General features: G+C 41.6%; 2 protein-coding genes across 3 annotated transcripts in view; both read left to right on the top strand.

Moving 5' to 3' along the window:
• LOC123620548 (leucine-rich repeat-containing protein 37B-like) overlaps positions 1–24,001 on the top strand; it is a 74,398-nt gene that overhangs the window by 39,795 nt on the left and 10,602 nt on the right. Inside the window, exons 6-8 of one of the 2 annotated variants that reach the window (XM_045525880.1) lie at positions 13,406–13,486; positions 22,612–22,683; positions 23,301–23,375. In XM_045525880.1, the coding sequence (XP_045381836.1) occupies positions 13,406–13,486; positions 22,612–22,683; positions 23,301–23,375 (228 nt within the window). The remainder of the gene's footprint in view (positions 1–13,405; positions 13,487–22,611; positions 22,684–23,300; positions 23,376–24,001) is intronic. The other variant, XM_045525879.1, reaches the window with a different exon arrangement.
• Positions 17–3,861, top strand: LYZL6 (lysozyme like 6). The gene is made up of 4 exons (XM_045525885.1): positions 17–229; positions 1,150–1,308; positions 2,238–2,316; positions 3,531–3,861. The coding sequence occupies exons 1-4, from the start codon at positions 91–93 to the stop codon at positions 3,598–3,600; spliced, it is 447 nt and encodes a 148-aa protein (XP_045381841.1). The 5' UTR covers positions 17–90; the 3' UTR covers positions 3,601–3,861.

Below are 24,001 nucleotides of genomic sequence, written 5' to 3'. Positions count from 1 at the left end.
CAGATTCCCCCGGCTCTCGGAGAAGACCAGCAGGAAGTCCGGGAGACCCTAAAACTATAGGCCCTCGATCGCACCTTCTCCCCTCCAAGGATGACGAGGGAGCTACTCATCCCCTTGGTCAGCTGCCTCCTTGTCCTAAAACAGGCCAGTCTCATCCGTCGCTGTGACTTGGCCAAGGTGCTGCACCAGGAGGAAATGGATGGGTTTGAGGGCTACTCCCTGAGTGACTGTGAGTGCCATCAGCCCCTTCCCTGCCATTTGTCCTCCTCTCCTAGCCATGCCCTAAGTAGCCAGCTTCTTTCTTTCCCATTCATCTTTCAAAGCCAAGTTCAAAAAGCCCCCACCTCCAAGAAACCTTTCCCAACGCTTCATATTCATTCAACAGTTATTAACTGAGCACTTATTATGTACCAAGAACTGCCTTAGGTGCTGGAGACATGGGGGATCAACAAGTTCCCTTCCCTCATGGTGTTCACATTCCAGGGGAAGAGAGCAGCAGTAAATAAACACACAGTTATAGACAGTACTGCCTGGTTGTGATAAATGCTATGAAGAAGAATAAAGCAGGGGGAGTGACAGGAGACCCTGTTCTACATAGGGAAGTGACATTGGGCAGCACTGAATGAAATGAACAACCTGGCCACCCAAATGTCTGGGGGGAAGAACATTCCAGGCAGAGGGAACAGCCAGTACAAAGGCTTCATCCTCCTGCAAGGAAGGGTTATCCCACTTTTGCCCAGAATTTGTGCACACCTGTCTTGCAACACTTTCTCCTTTCATCTTGCTTTGTGGCTTTTTTTAGGTACATATCTTTATTCTTGTAATATAGGCCTCTTGAAGGCAGCATCTGTGTTTGACCCAGCCGAATGTCCCTCACTGGGCTTTGCACAGTTCCTGGTACACAGTAGGTGCTCAGTAAGTGCAGAAAGCATGGATGGATGGAAGGCTGGGTGAGTGGTTGTGCTGATGAATGGGTGGATGAACCGAGGGATGAGAGGGGAGGCCAATGGGCGTTCCCAGCCCTCTCGCTCTATTTACCCTTTGAGCCTTGTCCCTTTGGTCTGGTCCCTCCTGGCCCTTTCTCCTCCACTTCCCTTCTCACTTGGCTTGGTTCCCTCTAAATCCTGACCTCCTTCTCTCCGTTCTAAGGGCTGTGCCTGGCTTTTATAGAAAGCAACTTCAACATATCAAAGGTAAATGAAAATGCAGATGGCAGCTATGACTATGGCCTCTTCCAGATCAACAGCCACTACTGGTGCAACGATTACAAGAGTCACTCGGAAAACCTTTGCCATGTGGACTGTCAAGGTCTGGCCAGGGCCCCAGGGTGGGAGAGGTGAGAGAGGAGACCAGGCTGTGCTCACAGGACTTCTCTTTCCACCCACAGCCTGGGAATGCCCCCCGAGAGATGGTCCAAAGAATTAGGGAATCCCTTTAGTGAGCCGAGGGTTGAACTAGTGGCCCTAATGCCCATGTAGTTAGGAGATTCTGTAGAGGCCTTGAGTAGGATCCAGAAAGGCTCTGTACAGCCAGTGGTAGTAGAGCGGCTGCAGCAAACTTCCACTGAGAGGACATTACACACTAAGCACTTTACATGCATAGCTCACTTCACCCAACTTTCCAGGCAAACTATTTATGATCCCCACTTTACAGATGAGCAAACTGAGGCCCATGAAGAGAACCAGCACTGAAGGCCAGACTGGTGGCTTCAAAGGCTCAATTCCAATGACTCAGTGGTACCATCTTCAGTTAATAGTCTGAGCAAAGGCCAAGTGCAAACTCTCCACCTTAAATCTGATCCAGGAGGCTCGATAGGGCCCATGACTCTGTCCCTCACCTCCTCCTAATGTCCCTGGGCTCCTTGCTTGAAGAGTCCCCCTAGTTAAGCAGGACTTTACCATGGCCTCTGTGCTGTCTATTTTGGCATTTCCTCTTCCTAACCGCCCCCCGCCCCCAAACTGTGAGTGAACCACCATCTACCCTGGCTAGGAAGAATAGTAACGAACAGGCCCAATTCTCAGTCCTCCTGCTGCCTCCTACCTCCACCCCTACCTGCCCCCAACCTCCAGCAGCCATTGTAAAGATGTCTAAATGGGTCCCTGAGAGGGAGGCCTTGCCTGGACTGGAAGTACTCAGCCGCTAGGTGGCATAGGGCTGTTCAGGGAGGGCCAGTGTCTGCCTCAGTTTTGGGGACTGTCCTCTGTTGCCCTCACAGGTTTTTTCTTTCTCCCTTTCAGATCTGCTGAGCCCCAACCTTCTCGCAGGCATTCACTGTGCAAAAATGATTGTGTCTGGATCAGGGGGGATGAACAAATGGTGAGGAGGATACGGTGGGACTAAGTTAGCGGGCAAACCCCAGGAAGGAGGACATGGCAGAGAAAGGGGCAGTAGGCAAGGACTCGTGGGCACTCCTTTGCCACATCTGAAAAAAATGTGGGATGGTTGATGGGCTTGGAGATCTGAGCTAGAAGACCTGAGATCTGGTTCTTTCTCTGATAGTGTATTAAACAAAACTCTTTCGGTGGCAGTGACAGAAAACAACTTGAGCTAGCTGGGGGAAATTTATTCTGGGAGGATAAGGTGTCTCCCTGAGCCCACTCAAGGGGTGCAGCTGGGCCTCAGGAAGGGAATGAAATCAGGGCTGGAAACTGTCAGCAAGCTTTCCCTGGCAGGCTTTGGCTTCTTTTGGTGCATTCGCTTCACTACTTTGCAGTCCAGCTTCCTCTGTTCCCCAGTCCACAAGACACACTATGTGTGCCCCAAGTTTGTGTGCTAAAGTCCTAAACGACTGTAGGGTCTGAACACGCTCAGTTCCCACCCAAGTTCCTGGGATGGAGAATCTGATTCAGCTTAGGCCACGTGTTCCCCCTCGGTCCAGTCAGCTGTTGGCACAATAGGCGTTTAGCCACGTAATCATGGCTACCGCAGGAGCACTCTTGCCAGGATTGGCAATTTTTTCTATTAAAAGCATGGCGCTCATCAGCTGGACAGACACCCCTAAAGCTATCAGCTCGCTAACGGGGGGCATTCGGATGTCACTTACCTTCTCTGAGCTACAAACTAGGTATATAAATAGCATAAATGGCTGCCTCTACAGGCGATTGTGAGCATGGAGGGAGTTAAATGCTTTGTGTACTCAAAACACTGTACAAAAGGGACATTGATGATTATTAGAACTGAGCCTCTCTGGAGGGAGAGTCAATGGCTGCACTTTTTTGTTTGTTTGTTTGTTGTTGTTTTGTTTTGTTTTTTTAGTAACTTTCAGCCCTGTAAAACAGTGCTCTCTCCCCATTCAGAGGGAGATGAGGATTTGAAAATGTGGAAGCATACCGATCAGAGAAGAGGGCAAATACCAGGGATGAGGGACATTCACTGGAAGAATCAGAGGAGCTAGTGAAGGACAGACCAGAGGGCTAGTAACGAAGGGGATTCTGGGTGTTGCTCTGCATGGAAAACTCACCAAGAACTGGGTCGTGTGTGTGGAGATGCTACTAAGTGGGAAGCAAGAACCGTGTCTTTTTTCCCCACAGGGTAGAATGGAGGTTGCACTGCTCAGGCCGGCCACTCTCCTACTGGATGACAGGATGCCGCCTGGAATGAAACAGGGTGCAGGCCCACTGTAGAGTCATTCCAGGACTCCCGTCCGCACTTGGAGGTTCTTCGTTTCTTCTTCTTCTTGCCTCCGCTTCATGTTATTTTCTTCCCTTCCCATTTACGAGACAAAACTGATCAGAGCCCTGGGAATAAATGGTTTTCTCGGCTTCCTCCTTGTTGGCATCCAGGCCCAATCCCATGGTTCCTGTCTGTCATTTGCAAAACCAAGAGGACCACAATAAAGAAATCTATAGTTTTTGAATTATTAAAGCAGTGCCTGTGCAAAGAATGTGTTAATTTATTCATTATTAATTCCATGTATATTTGAGTACCTAATACAATAGGAGTGTGCTGGCTACTAGAAGGAAGATAAAACATAACTATTGCTCTTGATCAGGTTCTTGGGGGTAAGGCTCTGGTATTAAGGTGGAGAAAGGAGTGGTGAGATGGAGAAATGGTGATAGGTGCTAATGATTTTGGGGTGGTTTGGGAGGATGGGCTATTAATAGAATCTAGATGATCAAAAATGTCTTCTCTGGATAGGATCCAGTTTGCTTGGAGGGTGCTGGTGTAGAGTAGAACTGCTTAAAGACAAGGCAAAGGCAGAAAAGGGACAGTTGGAAGAATGTCCTGCACATAGCCATCGTCAGTAAATGTCTGGCCAAACTGGGGTGTTATTCTGGCCGCTCAAACTGCTTCAGCTATAAGATTTGACTATTCAATAAGTAGTTCCCAGACTTTTGGATTTCACAAGCCAGTAAAAGGTCAAAAAAATTAAACCTGATATTTCCAACTTTTAATTTTAATGCCCAAGTAAGTGTACTAAAACAACTATTCTCTATTTTTCAGCATCTTTTCATAAAACACATTTTTTTGTGTGTCAGAATTGTAGGGAGGTCATGCTTGTAGAAGAATGAAATGGAATACATTTTATTTTATCAAATAAAAAAACCCTGATTATATTGTCCTTTTCTCATTTAGCTGAGGACAGGTGAAAATTTCATCACAGGCAAGCACAGGTCTGAGGACTATTATTTTTATAAAAACCACAGGAGACTTGTTTTGCAGGGTTTCTTCTGGTTCTGACATTCTAGTTTAAAGAGTCTTAGGACTCTTTCTCTCTCAGTAAGTAGCCGATTGTGACGCCTAGAACATCCCTTCTCGGGCACCATCAGCTCCAGTGTTGGTGCCCTATTTGGACCCACTTTTTGATTTTTGTCCCCAAATTTACCTCTCTTTCTTTCTTACTCTGCCCACCCCCAACCTCCCACACCATCTGAAACACACATACGCAATTTATCAGAATCGCGCAGGACAACCAGGGAGTTCTTTTTAAGGATTTCATGCGACTGTTAATGGCCTAGTGAGTTATGCTTTGATTTGCGTATTTAAAACTGAAAACACTCAAGTCAAAGGATAGCACCTTTAGCGGTTATTTCCTACAAGATCAGTAGGTAGTGTTAACTCCCTAGTACCCTAGTCTCCTCCAGGAGTAAAGATGAAGCCGACTGCTATGAAGGTGTCCCTATCCTTCGATCCTGAAAGCCCATCTAGGCCTCTGCCCTGAAAACACACCTCTGAGATCAGAGCGCCTTGGCTGGAGGAAGCGAATTGACTCAGAGAGCGGCCTGGGGTGGGAGGGGCGAGGGAGCACTCAGAGTGCCGGCCCCGCCCCCGCCCTCTGCGCCGTACCGGCCCCGCCCCTCGCCTGCGACCGTTTCTAAAAACCGGCGGGCACGCCTTGCGCAGGCGCAGTACTGCTTGAGCCTTAGCCGCGCAGGCATAGTGGCGGTTGGATGGCGGAGTCGGTGCCTTTTGCGGTTCCCACCAAGAGTGACAAAACCTTGCTAGTGTGGGAGCTGAGCTCTGGACCCACGGCCGAGGACTTGCATGTAAGCTGGGGCCAGGGTGGAGGGAGGGATGGAGAAAGCCGCCCACCCGTGACTGGGAGCCCGGGAGTCCTGCCTCAGCACCTCACCTGCTTCGTAGCCTCCACTGACGGGTTCTTAGTTCCCGAGGGGCCCAGCTCTCGGTTCGGTAGCGGACCCCAGCAGTCACCTGGCCCCAACAGATTTTAGAGACCCAGAGGCACCTCTCAACAGCCAGCACATTTTGCCTTCTACTGCTTCTTAAAGCTTAGAATTTAAGAGGAAAACTTGTTCATGAAATGAGAAGTGTTTCGAGTTGCACCCACTGTGGAGAAGGGTTTGGGGACTAGGAGGCGACGTGAAGTTTTGTTTTCTGGCCATGAGATTTCATGCACTTACTTGGCGTGGGACCACCCACGGAAGTCTCTCTTCACAGAATGCTCCCAGTTTGGCCTTCTGTATTCAGTCCGGGTCTTCCCAAACGCTGCAGTGGCTCGTCCTGGTTTCTATGCCATCATCAAGTTTTATTCAGCAAGGGATGCCCATAGAGCCCAAAAGGCATGCGACCGGAAGCAGCTTTTTCAGAAATCTCCAGTGAAGGTGGGTCCAAATATGGACTTCTTAGCTCCACTGGAATGAAGTGCTGAATTCAATATGCTAGTGTTTGTCTGGCATTCTGGTTTACAGAATACTCTCAGATAAATTGCCACGCTGATCTTCCAGTTCCTTAGATGGAGAAACTCAAACTCAGGATGGTTAAGTGCCTTGCTTAAGGTTCATGACAAGAACTGTGAAAGCTAGAGGTCAAACCCAAACTTATTGATGCTAAATCCCATGTCATTTTGTGCTGCCCTTTAAGAAATCTTTACCAGAAGATTTCTGCTCATATTTACTTTTATGTAGATTTAAAATGTGTGAGCATGACAAACTCTTTTTGCCAGTTGTAACATAAAGGAAGCTTTGTCATCATCATCCTCATCGTTACTCTCAAGCTGCCTACTCAGAACGCCCTTTAGTTCCCAGAACATGGGAATGTTTTTTTAATGCACTGTAAAAACCGGATTCCATACTAACCTGCCAACCAATTTTACTTTCCCAGAGACACAGAATGATCTCTTGTGCCTCAATTCAACCATCTTTCATTTTTTCAAGGACCATTTCAGTTCCTTATTGGCTACTTGATCTGGCTACTTCCTGCTGACTTTGCTGCCTTTTCTTGTCCGTATTCCTTTCTTCATTGATTTAACCTTGATTGAATCTGAGAACTCTACTTAGTGACTCCAGGTATACTACTTCATTTCTGTAGCCTGTCCAACACCCTCTTCAATCCTGGCTCCACTTCCTGTGATTGAAATGATTACCTGTCAGACATTCTTTAATTTTTGGACTATGATCTGCTTAAGCAGTGACCATCTCACATAACCACTCAGATATCACAGATAGTACTGGAAATATTATGAAATAGTTACTTGGTATCATTTTGTGAGTAATGAGTGTTTAGTGCTCTTTGGACATTGAGACCATTCCATAAGCTTTAGGTTTTGAGAATTTCACAGCATAAAGCCCATCACCAATAGAGTGATGAAGGAAATGATCTACAAGTCAATATATAGTTGAGAGGAGAGGGCATTCATATTATTAGAGATGTATTTATGTATTAAATACATTTATTTACCTAACTCGGAGTTTGGGTTACTATCCCCCCAAAATTGTCATCTACTTTAATTACATATTCTTTTATACTTTGGCAAGTACACATAGTTCTTGTCTTTTCTGCCTTTTATAAATACAGAGAATAACATTTTAAAATAAAACTGAGGACAGGCCTAAGGCACCTGAAAGAGTTTTTTTCAGTGGCATGAAAGAAAATGGTTGCCAGCAAGAACTGGCAAGGTTATCCAGGTGACAGCTGTCTGTATTATCTAGGGTCTCAGAGCCCTTCTGAGGCTTCCTGGTTGTCCAGAAAAACTCCACGCTGACTCACAACACGGGCAAGTCTCCCTCTCAGCATCCAGCATTCAAAAGTTAGCCTTCATTTCTCCTTCCCAACAGGTATTATCTCTGTCTCTTCAGTTGGAGAAAGTAATTTCATTTTTTATTTACTCATTCCTTCATTCATTCACTCAATCAACAAGACAATCAATCCTCTATTATATGCCAAGAACTCCGCTTGGTTCTGGGAATGAGAAAAGAATAAGACATGGTCCCCTCGGGCACTTAAGGGGCTTATAAACCAGTGATAGAGGAAGATGCATAAATAAGTCAATAAAGAATTAATAAGGCTTTGATTTTACCTGTATTATTTGAATTTTATCACTATATTCATGTACTACACTTTTCAAAAAATGAAATATCATTGCATCCAAAGAATTATCATTTCAATATATAATTAGCCTAAAATTATTATTAGAGAGTTCACATTATTTTTTCCATGCTCTTTTGAAGTCTAAATTTGGTTGGTGAATTTTCATCAAAAATACTTAATCTATATTTAGATTTCATAAAATATGCAGTTTAGAAAGTAGCATCCTGGCCAGGCGTGGTGGCTCATGCCTGTAATCCTAGCACGCTGGGAGGCCGAGGCGGGAGGATCGCTCCAGGTCAGGAGTTCGAGACCAGCCTGAGCAAGAGTGAGACCCCGTCTCTACTGAAAATAGAAAGAAATTATCTGGACAACTAAAAATATATAGAAAAAATTAGCCGGGCATAGTGGCGCATGCCTGTAGTCCCAGATACTCGGAAGGCTGAGGCAGAAGGATTGCCTGAGCCCAGGAGTTTGAGGTTGCTGTGAGCTAGGCTGACGCCACGGCACTCACTCTAGCCCGGGCAACAGAGTGAGAGTCTGTCTCAAAAGAAAAAAAAAAGTAGCATCCTATACCCACATTGGTGAAAAACGCACTTAAACGTTTTCTAATAACTGCATTGAGTATCAGCTCTTAAATTTAAAAATAATTAAAATTACTGACATTAAAGATTCAGTTGCCCAGTCACACTGAGCCACACACAAGACCTCAGGAACCACATGTAGCTAGTGGTGACCTGTGGGACGCGCCATACAGGCACCGAAAGGAGCCAACCTCAGCTACGTGCAACAGCATCGTAAATTTACAAACAGAATGTTGAGTGAAAGAGGCAAGATAGAAAGTCATATGTGCAATGAGATTCCGTTTACATAAAATTCAAGAAAAGGCAAACTAAAGTATGTTGCTTATGGCTGACATATAATAGGTAACACTACATTTTAAACGCAAGGAAATTACGATAAAAGCCAGGAGAGTGGTTACCTGTAGGGGTTAGAGAGAGGGTTGTGATTGGAAAGGGCCCCCGGGGCTTCTGGATGCTCGCAGTGCTCTTTCCTGACATGATGATATTGCATGGGCATCTGCTTCCTGATTGTTAAACTGAACATTTATGTTATGTGCATGTTGTGTGCATTGTAGTTCTCAAAAAGATTTTTTTAATGGGGAAAAACCTAATGGCTTGTTTGTGGCCCTGACATAGGTCCATGTGGGGCTTTCATAATAATATTTAGGGAAAGAGATGAGGAAATGGCAGTTCTGCTGATCTTGGTGTGCTACCAGAGTTGGATTCTAATAGGGCCTTTGTGATCTAGAGAAGAGTAGGCATTAAATACAAATTTGGTGGGAAGAGCGGGTAGAGGTGTGTGTGTGTGTGTGTGTGTGTGTGTGTGTGTGTGTGTGTGTGTGTGTGCGCGCTGCGCGCGCCCGCCCCCGCACGCACGCGTGCACGCGCATGTTGGAGAGAGATGGACACAAAAAGGAGAACGTGAGATAAGGTTTGAAAACAGAGCAGACATTACCATCTTGAAATTAATTCAGAATTAGGGCATTCGGGCAGCACCGTGACCCAGGTTTCCTCCATAGATAGGAGTTAGTCCTGTGTAGCAAATAGTTGTTGCTAGTTTGCATTTTGATCCAGAAATAACCTTTTCATTTTCCAGAATTCTCAGTGAAAACAATTTGACGGAATTACGCAAAGATTCATTTGAAGGCCTGCTATCCCTCCGGTATTTGTAAGTTACTTAGTTAATCATATTTATTTATGAGCCTTTAGTGATATTATCTACAAAATAAATAAGAGATGCAAATTAGACAATCTCTAAAATTTCTTCCAGCAATAAAATTCTGTAGTTCTCTAAATCTGTGCAGGGTTTTAGCCCATCTCTAGCATCAGATACTTCCTATGCATTTTCGGTTTTTTAAATCATATAGACAAGGTACAGACAGAAAGGAACTTCACTTATAGGGAAAAAGTAGTAATAAGATCTGAGCAATTATTGACACCCATGTAAACCTTGTTTTATAAGTGTTCATACACCATCTGCTTATATTTATGTTTAGTCTACAACCCATAGATCAAATCTAATCCACAGTCTGTTTTTATATACACCCCATAAGTAAAGAATGGTTTACATTTTCAAAGCGCTGTAAAAGGAAAAGAAAAGAAAAGAATAGAAACAAGGATATACAACAGAGTCTGTATGTGGCCCATAAAGCCTAAAATAGTCACTCTCTAGCCTTCAGAAAAAGATTTGAAAAAGTTGGTTTAGTAGAATGAGAGGAATTAAAGTTTACCTCAAGTCATTGCCTAAAGGAAAGGAAAATACGGACCATCTATACTAGTTCGAATGCCATTAATCCAGAATGTTTTGGTAATTTGATATGAATTAAATTAACACTTAAATATTAAATAACATGAATTATATTAATATAAATAATATCAAGAATATTAAAATATATTTAAGAGAATAGACTGGTATTAAGGATTTTATTGCAGGAATTGTTATACTCATATTAAAAACGGTTGTTTAGAATGATGGTTAAGTGGTATAGCTAGAAATGTTTACACTAAGTAAGCATATCAGAAATGCTCCTAATTCTTCACTAATTACAAAATAAAAATCTCTCCAGCCTTGTTGCCAAGGAGGGAATATTTGCGTAGTATTTCTATCTGTTTAGAGATAAGAAGATACTATATTCTTTGGTATGAAAGTTTGATTCTTATCCTTTGTCCATGAGGTCCAGAAGTATGTACATCATTAATCCTCATAAAGCTAATTAATGATCCTCTTGCACAAATAGAGTCTTCTTTCAAATGTAGAAGGCTTAAGGGAAGTGGGTACAAAGAGCTTCACATGACACTACAAATAGTCCTTTGAATTATCAAACCTCCTAGGCTTTAAGGGGATGACCACTTTTGTATTGGTCTTCTTGGGAATCTCTGCCACATTTGGAAAAAAGCAAATGAGTGAATTGTTCAATGGAGGAGGCCCTTTATAACTTCCACTATGAAATACTTTGTAAGCTAATTATTTCACTTTAGCATACCTATTCTCATTCGTTTAAAAGATGCCAATCAATGAAAGAAAAAGCTAAGAAAGAATATGCCAAGCACTGTGCCTAATACTGGAGGCAGACAATATTGGAGACAGATGTGTAAGACAGGGTTCCTACCCTTCTAAGAACTTAACATCTCACAGGGGAAACAAACAAATAAGCTCAAACCATGATGCAACAAGCACCAAGTAGATGACAAAGTGCCGCAGAGGTGCAGAAGAGGGACCACAAACATTAAAATTATATTACTTTTAAACTAGTTACTTTTCTTGTGCTGTTCATTCCTCAGCTATTCATTCAGTTTATAAACATTTGAGTTTGCTTGATTTTTGTGTGTCAATTTTAAACATGGCGGGCCATGCAGATGAGCCAGACATAGTCCACGCATTCAAGGAGTTTACACTCAGAAGAAATGGGATGCAAAGATAACTGTATCAAAAAGAAGAAATAGACATGGGCACTAAGAGAGACAAATTGCTTCTGGAGCACAGAAAAGGGAGAAAGGACTTCAGTGTGGATCGGAGAAGATGTTACCAGAGCAATGCTCTTAGAACAGGACCTCAAAGGGCCATTGGGTATCCTTAGACAGACATCTTTGGGAAAATAGTCTAAACTTGGAAAAGGGGAGAAAGGCAAAACGCAAGAAAGTATTTGAGGAATGCCGTGACTACCTGTAGATTACAAGGAGGGACAGTAGGAGACTGGAGCCAGATTTTCTAGGGCTTGGAATGCCAAGCAAAGGAGCCATGATGGGGAACCATGTTATACCAGCAGTGCTGAAGACCACCTTGAGCCTGCCTGACAAGCACTTGGAGGGCTTGTTAGGCCTTGGTTCTGGATGCCACCCCCACAGTTTCGGATTCAGTCAGTTTAGAGTAGGGCCGAGAATTTGCAGCTTCCATAAATTCCCAGGTACTGGTCTTTGAGAACACTTCTGGAGAGTTCATCCGGTGACTGTGTGCAGGATAGTTTAGAAAGGAAGAGACTACAGATGCAGACACCAGTCAGACAGAGTTATACCAGCCAGGTGAAGAGTGAGGGACAGGCTGGCATCGACAGAAATAGTCAACTGTAGTCAAGAATGGGTGTTTTCAAATAAAAATCCAGTTCCATGTTGTTTTTTGTTGTCCCATCACTGTACAACAAACAAGTTGCTTTTGTGGAATATTAAAACCAAAATGAATTTCTATTAATATGGTAAAATTCTGAATTAGTTCAAAGTTAGATATTAATTAGAGGAGCAATTTCCTCTCAAATGATGTGAAAGGATATCTTTTATTTCTTTTGGTATTGAACTGCCTTCAAAAAACAGAATTAAACCAGGAAGGTGAATAAATGTGAGATCATTTCTTCTCATGTTAGAAATTTTATTGAAAGACAAAAACTTTGAGCTCATAATCTAGAATTTGATGAGACTACAGAAGGTCATGTAATCAAGTCTCCTGCTCTAGGGAAAGATTTCATCTAAAATCTATCAAGATCTATAGTTCCATATTTCATTTATGAAAATTGGCGAGGCGCGCTGGTGGCTCATGCCTGTAATCCTAGCAGTCTGGGAGGCCAAGGCAGGAAGATTGCTTGATCTCAGGAGTTCGAGACCAGCCTGAGCATGAGTGAGACCCTATCTCAAAAAAAAAACTAAACTAAAATAAAAAATGTTTATGAAAATCATGAAGGTGAGATTCTAGAAGAGGTATAGGCAGGATTAGGGGCTCTGGAAAGTTCTAATACAAATCCAAAGGTTGACACTGTAGACAAAAACTACTTATTCAGTATTATCATTCTAAACTCTGCTATTTGTTCCCACTAATTTGATATCTAATAGCTAATCAAAGAAATATCTTCTTTTTTCTAGAGATTTATCATGCAATAAAATACAGTCAATTGAAAGAGGTACATTTGAAACCCTCCCGTTTTTGCAGTTTGTGTAAGTTACAAATATAACTTCATTCTATTTGGAATTTTTATTAAACCTATTGTAAACCTCTTTGCTATTCATTTTGAAATATTAAAATTTTACTGGTAGAACGTTACTAAAATTATATAGCAAATCCTTTTCATCTCTAGAAAAGATGAGTGTGAGAATCATTACACAGATCAGAGTGAATCATTATAGAACAGTGGTTCTCATCCAATGTATTTTGTACCCAGCTGACATTTGGCAATGCCTGGAGACATTTTTGTCTGTCACAACTGTGGGTATGTTACTGACACCTGGGAGGCAGAGGCCAGGGATGTTGCTAAACAACCTGCAAAGTACAGGACAAAGCCCCACGACAAGGAATTACATGGCCAGTATGTCAACAGCACTGAAGCTGTAAAACTCTGTTCTGGAGAAATAAAGATCTCTTAACACAAGTATTTGTTGAGCACTCACTGTTTTGTATCTAATGCACTGCATGTGTAAATATGAAAGTATAAATCGTAAGCCAATATCTTCTACAGTGAGATTTCTTTAGTGTATGGAGAAAGTATTGAGGGCATGTTTCATCATATATGAATTAGGATCACTGCCAAATGATAAATGTTCTCAAACAATATCTTTTTTCTTCTTCTTCTTTGGCTTGTCTCTCTCTTCTTTTGTAGAAATCTTGGTTGCAATTCACTGACAGAAGTGACCTTTGGAACATTTCAGGCTTGGCATGGAATGCAATTTTTACAGACGTTGTAAGTGAAATAGATGAACATATGTAAAAAAAACTATTTGTGTGTAAAAGCATCCTACAGTTACTGGTTAACTGGGTATAAGCTCATCATGAACTCTGAAAAGTATGTCTTAAGATCCATCCATTTTTTTCAAATGAGGAAACTAAGGTCCAAAGAGGCCAAGAGACTTGTGTAACTTACATATGACGGGCTCTGCTTTCCCCAGTACTCATCTTCGGTTTGGGCAATAAGAGACAGCAAGCAAGTAATGCTCCAATTAGCTTTGTCATGGGAGCCCTGTTATGCGAATTATCCTTGAAATCCTCCTTTTGAATATGACTTTGATTCCTCCTCATGTGCAGAGTTTCTAACTGCTGAAATGTGTGCAACATGTAGCCATAAAGAAGGGAGCTTAACACAAAGTGCTCCAGGGAGTGAAAGGTGCAGGATGCTTTCTCAGTGTCAGTGTCTTTTAGATGGTAAAGCAGAAAGAATTCCTGAAAACCTGCCACAGGGCACTTCTCTCCCCAATCACCCAGAACATTATTTTTCAAAAAGTATATACCTAAGAAGTTAAGAATTATCTGTGGGCAATAGGAACCTTTGCAGTGTAGGAAAAGATAATATTTATGTTAAGCTACGGTGCAAAAAAATATTCGTAAAGAAAATACATTGCTCTAGTCTAATTCCATATACTTTCTTCCCTGACTACTCTTCAACAAGAAGGGTGGGTTTTATTCTCTTTCAGCTCAAAAATTCCATGATTTCTCTGTGACACAAGCAAATCCTAGTGGGTATGTTCAGTGGCCTGAAGGGGATTTTAGACTCAAGGTGAAGATCCTCCTCTAAACCTGACTCTGGAAAAGACTGTCCACCTGTCTTGTGGTTCAGAAGTCTAATTTCCCACAGTTCATTTTGGGCTAGAGGAAGGGGTTTAGGATGTGTCTGGGGCTGAATTAACAGTTTTTGCCAATGCCCAACTTCAGGGGCCTCCTCTGTCCCCTTGTTACTTTGTTGAGGCCTCACTTAGGGAGGAACCCTGTGGGTGTGTTTTTTGTTTGCCCTCCCAGCAGAGGGCACACACATTGGATCCCTCCACCAAGAGATTTAGGCGGAGTCTTCTTACAAATGTCTTAAACTCACCACCTTTAGTGGACATTTTATAACACTGAGAGTCCCTCATAAGAACCCAAGTTTCACTCTAATTATGTAGCCAACACCAGAAAAAAAACAAAACCCACGGAATCACATTTGGTAAAAATTAATGAGTGTCATGCCTGCTGTGTGCCAGGTACTATACTAAGTGCTGGGGGTGCAAGTTGGAATAGGACAAAGCCTCTTTGTCCCCAAGAGGCTTTCATATCAGGAGAAAGAGGGATGATGATGAGAAGACATGAGAGCCATGCTGGGGTCTACACAGCCGGGTGACAAGGTAGGGGAAGGAACAGCACAGGAATTGAGGGGTGGGTTAGGAAAGACTCACAGTGGAGGAGGCACCAACTTGTTTATCTCGAGTTTCTGTGTTCATCTCAAACAGCAGAAAAAGGCATTTGCTTCACGGTGATGAGGAACCCAGAGCTAGCTGGTGTTAGGAATTAATGCTCCTGTTATGGGATCTGAATAGAGCTGTACCCCTCCACCTCGTTCACAGTTACTTTCAGAGATGGGCATAAGGGTCACAGTTTACCAAGCGTGTGTTGGGGGCTGTGCTCCTTTGTTTTGGGTCACACCTTTCTAATAGACAAAGCTAATTTGCTGTAGTGAGATAGAAGCCTATTGCATCTCTTTCCCAAGGCCAGTTGCCAAAGGAAGATGCCGATAATTTCATGACCAACATGACACAGTTCTGGGTTGTTCACAAGTTGAAGCAATATTTTTCCCAGCATTGCAGAAGTTTGTAAAAAGGCCCCAGCTGGGGTGGATTTATCATGAATTGAATGGAGCCTAAGCTTCAGGGCTCCTCGCTTACACCGGCACCTTCCAACGTCCTGGGAGGGGCCCTAGCAGTTTATGTATTCATAATTTTGTGTGTTTTTATTAGAGAAGATTTCCCAAATTAGATACGGTTCAGGCCTCACAAAGCCTAGAATCACCCCTGGGTTCCAGGTAATTACAACCCAGGAAATCTCCTGGGTGAAGCCTCTATGTTATTGACAAACACTGAGTGAACAAGTCAGCAGTGTGATATAGGGTCAGTCTATTTTGAATCTGAAATCCACCTCAAAGACATACCAAGGGACTGGGCGCGGTGGCTCATGCCTGTAATCCTAGCTCTCTGGGAGGCTGAGGTGGGAGGATTGTTCGAGGTCAGGAGTTCGAGACCAGCCTGAGCAAGAGCGAGACCCCGTCTCTACTAAAAAATAGAAAGAAATGATTTCGACAGCTAAAAATATAGAGAGAGAAAATTAACCGGGCATGGTGGCACATGCCTGCAGTCCCAGCTACTCAAGAGGCTGAGGCAGAAGGATTGCTGGAGCCCAGGAGTTTGAGGTTGTTGTGAGCTAGGCTGATGCCACGGCACTCTAGCCCGGGCAACAGAGAGAGACTCTGTCTGAAAAAAAAAACAAAAAAAACAAAAAAAGACATACCAAGAGCTTATTAGTAAAGTACTGCTATTGAAATGATGGTAATAATCGCATTTCTTTCCGATGAAATATTTAGTGGAAAACCAGCAGTGGTTGATAATCCTAAATGTTACTATCCTTTCTTTTTCCTGACTTTAAAGTGCTTCTCCTTCATTGACCTACACAGGTCTAGACTGATGGCTTATTTTTAAAAATTCTTTTAGTCACTTCATTGGTTCTAATAGTACAAGCTCCATCATTTTAGAAACTGACTCTACAGTGTAGAAAGCCTTATTCAGATAGAGCACGTTCACATGCTGACATGTCAGCGGTATATCAACCTTAGGCCAAGAAAGGAAGCACTAAGAATAAGAGGAAACTCCGACCTTCATCCCTATTGGATCAATGCTCTCCTTGCCCCCAGTCCACTAACATCAGCTTCCTCTGGAGGCTGTAGATGCACAAAAGCTTACACACTTCAGGGTATCGTTGGGATATTGTCATCACGTCTTGGTATGTACTGGAATCCTGGCGGCTTTTTCTCAGATTCAAAGCGGCGTAAACATTAAAGATGGAAATAACAATTCAGGTCTGTCCTTTGGGGCGATTTAACATGGCTGTTTAATTTGTAATGGTTCAAAAGTTTTGAGATTGTCACACCCAGCAGCTATTATACTTTTCTTCTCCCAGCTGCATCTTATTCTTCCCACCTATATAACAAGCTATCTTCTCTTCTCCTGGAAGCTGAGTTATTTCTTCCTCTTCCCCATAACTTTAATAGGTGACGTTTATGTTTCAGGCACCTAAGTACTTATATACAGTGAGATAACATGCCTGAAGTTCTTAGAACAGGGCTTGGCACATGGTAAACATGGATACATGTTGCCTCCTGTGATCTCTCATTTTCATGTTCCCAACAACTCTTGTGATGTACATATTGTTATCCCCATTTTGCGGATGAGGAAGTTGAAACTCAGTGACATCGGATAACTTGCCTAGGTTCACACCTTTTAGTAAGTGGTGGAACCACTTACAAGCTTTGCAAGTAATTTTCAATACAGTTCCTCGTTCCCTTGTCATAGGAGCTGAATGACGACCATTTGCCTTTTTGTGCGTTTTATCTTACAGTTAGTTTTTAACTTGAACAGGACCTTTAGAGCAGAGAGCTGCATTTCCCTCTGAGAATTGCACGCTTGCGGAGCTCCCGGCCGCGCCGCCACTGGGCATGCCCAGGGTTGCTGCGCCCTGTCCCGCGCAGGTACGACATCCCCACCGCGGAGACCGGCCCTGTGGCCAGCGCCGCACTCGGTGCCTTCACGGGCTTTCACTTCATCCCCAACCTGCCTTGTGAGGCAAACGCTACTCAGTAAGGCTCAGAGATAGTCCTTGTTCAAGTCACTTCACCAGAAAGTGACAGAGCCCGAATTCAAACCCAGGTCTGCCTGGTTCCAGGGCCCTCGCTGCTTCCGTTGTTCTTCACTGCCAAGGAGTCCTCTCCAAGGCTATGCTCAGAAGTTGGATTAAAGTACAGGTCCCCATTTCAGATTCTTTAGACTTTGCCCCCGAGAAAGGGCTCAGGTGATGCCGTCAGAGGTCCCGTATTGAGGAGCTTCGCGTGGGAGACGTGTTCTCACGGCTCGTGGAGCCGTGTGGATGAAGGAAGGAAAGGGTGACTCCATCCCCGAGTCCTTCAGACATACCGCAACAGGGTCTAGGTCACTCTGCCTCGTTCTTTGTCTACCTTCTGCCAAGGAACCGGTTCTCCCTGCCTGCCTTGGGATTCTAGCATAGGTAGTTTTGGAGTTTGTCCTATTTAAAATTTATTTTCACTGCCTGCTTTGGACATTTGTTCTGCTAAAGCTGTTAGGATTTCAGTACATTCAGGGCCGTGATGGCATGCCTCAGCCCTCAAGTCTGCTGTGTCTCCTCAGTTAATAGAGTGGAAATGTAGCCCATCTGTCTGGACCGTATAGAAGAATTTGGAGAAAAAAAAAAACAGGTAAGAAATGTTCCCTTATTTTGTGAGCTGCCTTTATTCTGTCTCATTGTTCTACAGCAAAAGGTTTATACAGAAAGAGTTAGGTTTTCCTCTTCTAATAAGGTATATTTTAAAAAATTATTTAGAGTGATATTTCTTAAACTTTGAAGCAAATAAAAAGCGTGCCACATTTTACTCCCATAAAGATATCAAAAAGGCAGTAGATTAGGTGTCAGTGCACCTTAGTTTATGTGTAAAATGAGGGAATTGAACCAGAAATGCAAATGGTTTAAGACAGTATCCACTGGGAATCCAAACGCATTCATATCATTTGGTTTGTGGAAAAGAGTTGCTTGTAGCATCCCCAGACTTGAGTTGTTGCGTCAGTTCCCTCTCGTTCCCTCCATTGCCCCAGCACAGACATAGTGAAAACAAGAAAGCTCTACAGCAGGAGGAAGAAATAGGACAACATGGAGTGTCCCCCTGTTTTGATTTCACTAGGCACAAATGGAGGATCCTAATGTCGGTTGTCTGTTTTTATCTCAAGTCAGTTTCAGTAGTCTATATCTTTCTATTTCATCCAGGGTACCGAATTTATTGGCAAACAATTGGTCATGGTTTTCCCTTATGACCCTTTTTGTGTCTGTGAGGTCAGTAGTAATGTCTCCTCTTTCATTTCTGATTTAAATAATTTGAATCTTCTCTCTTTTTTTCTTGGTCAGTGTAGCTAAAGGTTTATCAGTTTTATTGATATTTTCAAAGAACCAATTTTGATTATGTTGACTTTCTCTATTGTTTTTCTGTTCTCTATTTCATTTATTTCTGCTCTAATCTTTATTATTTCCTTTGTTTCTCTTGCTTTGCATTTAGTTTACTGAGTTTTTTTTTTTTTCCAGTTTGTTCAGGTGGATATTTAGGTGATTGGCTTGAGACTTTTAACATCAGCATTTATATCTATAAATTTCCTTCTGAGCATTGTTCTAGCTGCATCCCATTGTATTGACGTATGTATTTTCCTTTTGATTCATGTCAAAGTATTTTCTAATTTCTCTTATGATTTCTTCTTTGGCCCATTGGTTATTTAGGAATATGTTACTTTCTACATGTTTGTGAATTTCCCAAATTTATTTCTGTTATTGATATCTAATTTCATTTCACTATGCTTGGAGAACCTATTTTGTACGATTTTAGTCTTTTTAAATTTAGTGGGACTTGTCTTATGATCTAACATGGTCTATCCAGGAGGATGTTCTGTGTGTACTTGAGAAGAATGTGTCTTTTGCTATTTTAATGTTCCTAATGTTGGAAAGTGTTCTATAGGTGTCTGTTATGTCTAGTCATTTATAGTTGTTCAAGTCTTCCATTTCCTTGCTAATCTTCTGTCTAGTTGTTCTATCCTTTATTGAAAGTTGGGTATTGAAGTCTCCAGCCACTATTGCTGAATTATCTATTTTTTTACGTATTTATCTATTGTTTTACGTCTTTTAGGGTTCTGTTTTTAGATGCATATATATGTATAATCACTTTATCTTCTTAATGGATTGAATCTTTTGTCCTTATAAAAGTCCATCTTTGTTTCTAGCAACAATTTTTGTGTTAAGTCTATTTTGTCTGTTATTAGGATAGTCATTCCAGCTTTTCTTTTGGCTATTGTTTGCATTATATATCTTTTCCATTCTTTTAGTTTCAACCTATTTGTGTCTCTCAATCTAACGTGAGTTTCTGATACAGCATATAGTTGGATCATGTTTTTTAAAATCCATTCTGCCAATTTCTGCCTTCTAATTGGAGAATCTAATAAATTTATAGTTAATGTAATTAGTGATGAAGTAGGATCTACATCTGCCACTTTGCTACTTGTTTTTTCTATGTCTTATGTCTTTTTCATTCCTCACTTCCTCCATTATTGCCTTCTTTGTGTTAAATAGATATTTTCTAGTATACCATTTCAATTCCCTTATTTCTTTGACTATATTTTTTTGAGTCCTTTTTCTTACTGGTTGCCCTGGGATTACATTCTAGTCATTTAATCGTACTTTACAACATTCTAGTTCAGATTAATTCCAACTTAATTTCAATAGGATACAAAAATTTTGCTTCTCTAAAGTTCCACTCTCACATCTCCCTTTATACTGTTATTGTCACATATACGTCTTTATAGATTTTGTGTTCATCATGTGCATGTTAGGGCATAGCTTCAGCACTCAGCAAGGTAGTTTCCAGCTCCACCTTAGCTTTCCCTTACTGCTTGTGCAGAACCTCAGGATCAGCCAGAGATGAGAGTTTAGGGACTTCTCAGGTCTTTCCTGACCATGCCCACAGCCCTAAACCTGTGCATGACCTTCCAGATTCCCAGGAATATGTTTCATGGTCTTCCACTTTCCCAAGGATACGTTGGAGTGTTTCAAAGCCCCTATGGACATCTTATTCCTCAGCGTTTTCTATTAAGGTTTTGAATTAGGCTTTTTTTCTTTTTTTGCCCCAACTTTTATCCATTGCCTCATGCACCTGTGATGTTAAACACTTTTCCTGGAATTGTTTTCCACAGACACCCTCTGGGGAGAGGCTTTTAGCACCTGACAGCTCATGGTTGGGTCAAATAAAGACAAACGTTTCAAGTAAGGTCTTCCATGGAACCACCAGATAGGTCAAATAATGACAGTTCATTGGGGATGAGGCTTTGAAGGAGCTCCATCCAGCTCCATTCTGTTCCCTCGGGTACTTCGGATGTGAGCCATTTTTCAAGGCTACTACTGAGCTGGGGAGTGAGGAATGGTCTAGGGCAAGCTAAAACAACACCAATCTCACTGTTCTTACAGAAAGTCAGCCATTTTCCCTGAATAAATGCTCCTTGGGCTGCTGTAAGCTTTTAGGCAAATTTCCGGAGTTCTGAAAAAGTTGATTCTGGACACTTTTGCCATATCTTTTGTTGTTGCTTTTATGAAGAGATGAATTTTCAGATGTCTTTACTCCACCATTTTCACTGATGTCACCTACAACATGGTTTTAAATTTCTAAAGCCTCAATGATCATGGGCTAATCAAATACTTAATCACAGGAAATGATTAGGGAAAATGAATAAAAAGAGAAATGTAATTCTCAAGAGCTTCTCCCCATGAGTGGATGAAGTTTGAAAAGGGATTTTATATTTAGTTCTCTCAGAATTAAGGTTAAAATAACAACTATTTTAAACCTCTTTTCTTCATAGAAGATAAACACAGGCTTTGGATTCAGTACTGAGTTTAAATTCCATCTAACTAGCTTGGTGATCTAGGGCAAGTTATATAACCTCTCTGTGCCTCAGTATCCTCATTTATAAAGTGAGATAATAAATCTACCATGTGAGCTTACTGTGAGGATTAAATGTGAAATGGTAATCACCAGTGCCTTGCAGCGCAATAAATATCAGTTGTAATAATTGTTATTTTTATATTGTTCTGCAGTATACTGATGATTCTTGAGTAGAGTTAACCTATTATTCTTTTTTTTTTTTTTTTTTTTGAGACAGAGTCTCACTCTGTTGCCCGGGCTAGAGTACCTTGGCATCCGCCTACCTCACAGCAACCTCAAACTCCTGGGCTCAAGCAATCCTCCCGCCTCAGCCTCCTGAGTAGCTGGGACTATAGGCATGCGCCACCATGCCCGGCTAATTTTTTACATATATATTTTTAGTTGTCCAGCTAATTTCTTTCTATTTTTTTAGTAGAGACAGGGTCTCGCTCTTGCTCAGGCTGGTCTCGAACTCCTGAGCTCAAACGATCCACTCACCTCAGCCTCCCAGAGAGCTAGGATTACAGGCGTGAGCCACCACGCCAGGCCGAGTAGAGTTAACCTAAAGACAGATTTCCTTCTCTTCCTTCCCATTTCTTTTGTTTTATTTTTATTTGTTTATTTGTTTCTTTGTTTGCTTTAAAGAATTGAAAAGGAAATCTGTTCCAGCAGTTTGGAATAAAATTTACATCAAAAAATGAATTTATTCATGTTACTGATATTTAAACACAATATTATTTGTCAACGAACATTTATTAAATACCTAGTAAATTTCAGACACTGTGCCAGGCACGGGTATGACAATGACAATAAGGTGTGGTCCCTGCTGTCAAGGAGCTGACAGTCCAGGAGACTGACACGTGAACAGGTGATTACGTGCAAAGTAACCAAGGCTGTGATGTGATACAAGAATACCAGTGTGAGTATGTGATGAGAGTTCCCTTCTCTTAGATTTATCTCTTTTTCTTTAGCTCTAAAGCCAAGGATTTGGTCCACATTTTTCTTAACTGTGTGTATTAAACCATGATTTTTTTAATTTCTAGAGATGAAAGGCAAGCACCTCGAATTATGGAGGATAATTGGCATATTTGTTCCTTGCTATCCACTTTTTTTTTCCTATTTTTTCTCTTTCTCGTCTCCATTTTATCTTTTAGAAATGTGGGTAGTTCCCAAAGGAAGAGTGTTTTACAGAGTCTAAGGGTGATTTATAGGCAAAGACAGAAAATGATTTTTTTTACCTACAAGTTTCATACTAAAAAATGAATATCAACTTTTCATGTAGTCTCGTGCACACGGAAAATGCAGGTAATTTTAATTCCATTGCATTTTTTCAGAATTCTCAATCAAAATCCTCTGGCCACTGTTGAAGATTCATATCTTTATAAATTGCCAGCATTAAAATATCTGTAAGTATTACAGTAATCTCATGAGTCATGGGATGATTTCTTCCCTTGTATTTTATTTGCATCAAAGATCAAATATTTTGACTTTAGGCTAAAAAGTCATAATTTAAATTTTAACTAGGTTATTGAAAAAAAGTTATTGGCAATGACGAGGGATTAAGAAAGGAGGTATGATGGGTAAGACAGCCAGCAGGGGAAGAGAGCAGTGCTGAAGAACACATACAGATATAGAATGCACAGATGCATGTAGGAACATCATTTATCCCAGAAAGCAAGGAGGAATAGGTGTTCACTATTTTAAAAAGAAAAAATAGAGTAAATGATCAAGAGAGGTGAATGCAATACTAAAATGGGAAGATAATGGTTTAAAAGTACGTAAGTTCTATTATTCAATGCCATTAATTGGCATTGCATCATTTGACGATGCAAATGAACATAATAATCACATTTCTTCAATAAGAGCTGTCTAGAATTATCTTCAATGGCAAATAAACTCTTGAGCTGGCTTGTTTTATAGAGAAGCCAAAATTGAAGTGATGATAAGTCTTTGAAATATCTTTTTAAGTATAGAATTTTTGTATTGGGGTTCATATCATGACTGTTTGGGCTTTCTCCTTCAGAGACGTGGGAACAACACAAGTCTCACTTACAACAATTGAGAACATCCTCATGGAAACTCTTGAGTTGGAAAAACTGTAAGTTACTTTTTTTCTTAAATTAATTTTCACTTAGTTGTTTTTTTAGGTTTCTATTTTCTTAAGTCAGGTTTATTGAAGTATACTTTTCATGTAATAAAATTCCCCTTTTTTTTTTTTTTTTTTTTTTTTTTTGAGACAGAGTCTCTGTTGCCTGGACTAGAGTGCCAGGCATCAGCCTAGCTCACAGCAACCTCAAACTCCTGGGCCCAAGCAATCCTCCTGCCTCAGCCTCCCGAGTAGCAGGGACTACAGGCATGTGCCACCATGCCCGGCTAATTTTTTTATATATATATATTTTTAGTTGTCCAGCTAATTTCTTTCTATTTTTTTAGTAGAGACGAGGTCTCGCTCTTGCTTTAGCTAAGGCTAAAATTCACCCTTTTTAAGTGTACAGTTCAAAGAGTTGTGACAAATGCATAGTTATGTAACCACCATCACATTCCCAACATAGAACATTCCTGTCGCCCTAAAAAGGCTTCTCATGTTCCTCTGCAATCAATCCCCTCCTCCCACCACCAGCCCCTGGCAACCACCAATCTAATTTCTGTTCCTATAGTTTGGCCTTTTCCAGACTGTCTTATAAATGAAATCAAATAGTGTGTAGCCTTTTCTCTTTGGCTTCT

This window comes from Lemur catta, chromosome 15 (genome assembly GCF_020740605.2).
Source record: "Lemur catta isolate mLemCat1 chromosome 15, mLemCat1.pri, whole genome shotgun sequence".
Taxonomy (NCBI): domain Eukaryota; kingdom Metazoa; phylum Chordata; class Mammalia; order Primates; family Lemuridae; genus Lemur; species Lemur catta.
Note: the sequence above shows the minus strand (reverse complement) of the source record. Positions and strands in the feature narration are given on the sequence as shown.

Bases quoted from the DNA above. Each gene is read 5' to 3' on its own strand.
- LYZL6 (XM_045525885.1), top strand. From the start codon at position 91: ATGACGAGGGAGCTACTCATCCCCTTGGTCAGCTGCCTCCTTGTCCTA. The intron at 1,309-2,237 runs GTCTGGCCAGGG...TCTCCCTTTCAG, and splicing joins TTGCCATGTGGACTGTCAAG to ATCTGCTGAGCCCCAACCTT. The intron at 2,317-3,530 runs GTGAGGAGGATA...TTTTCCCCACAG, and splicing joins TCAGGGGGGATGAACAAATG to GGTAGAATGGAGGTTGCACT.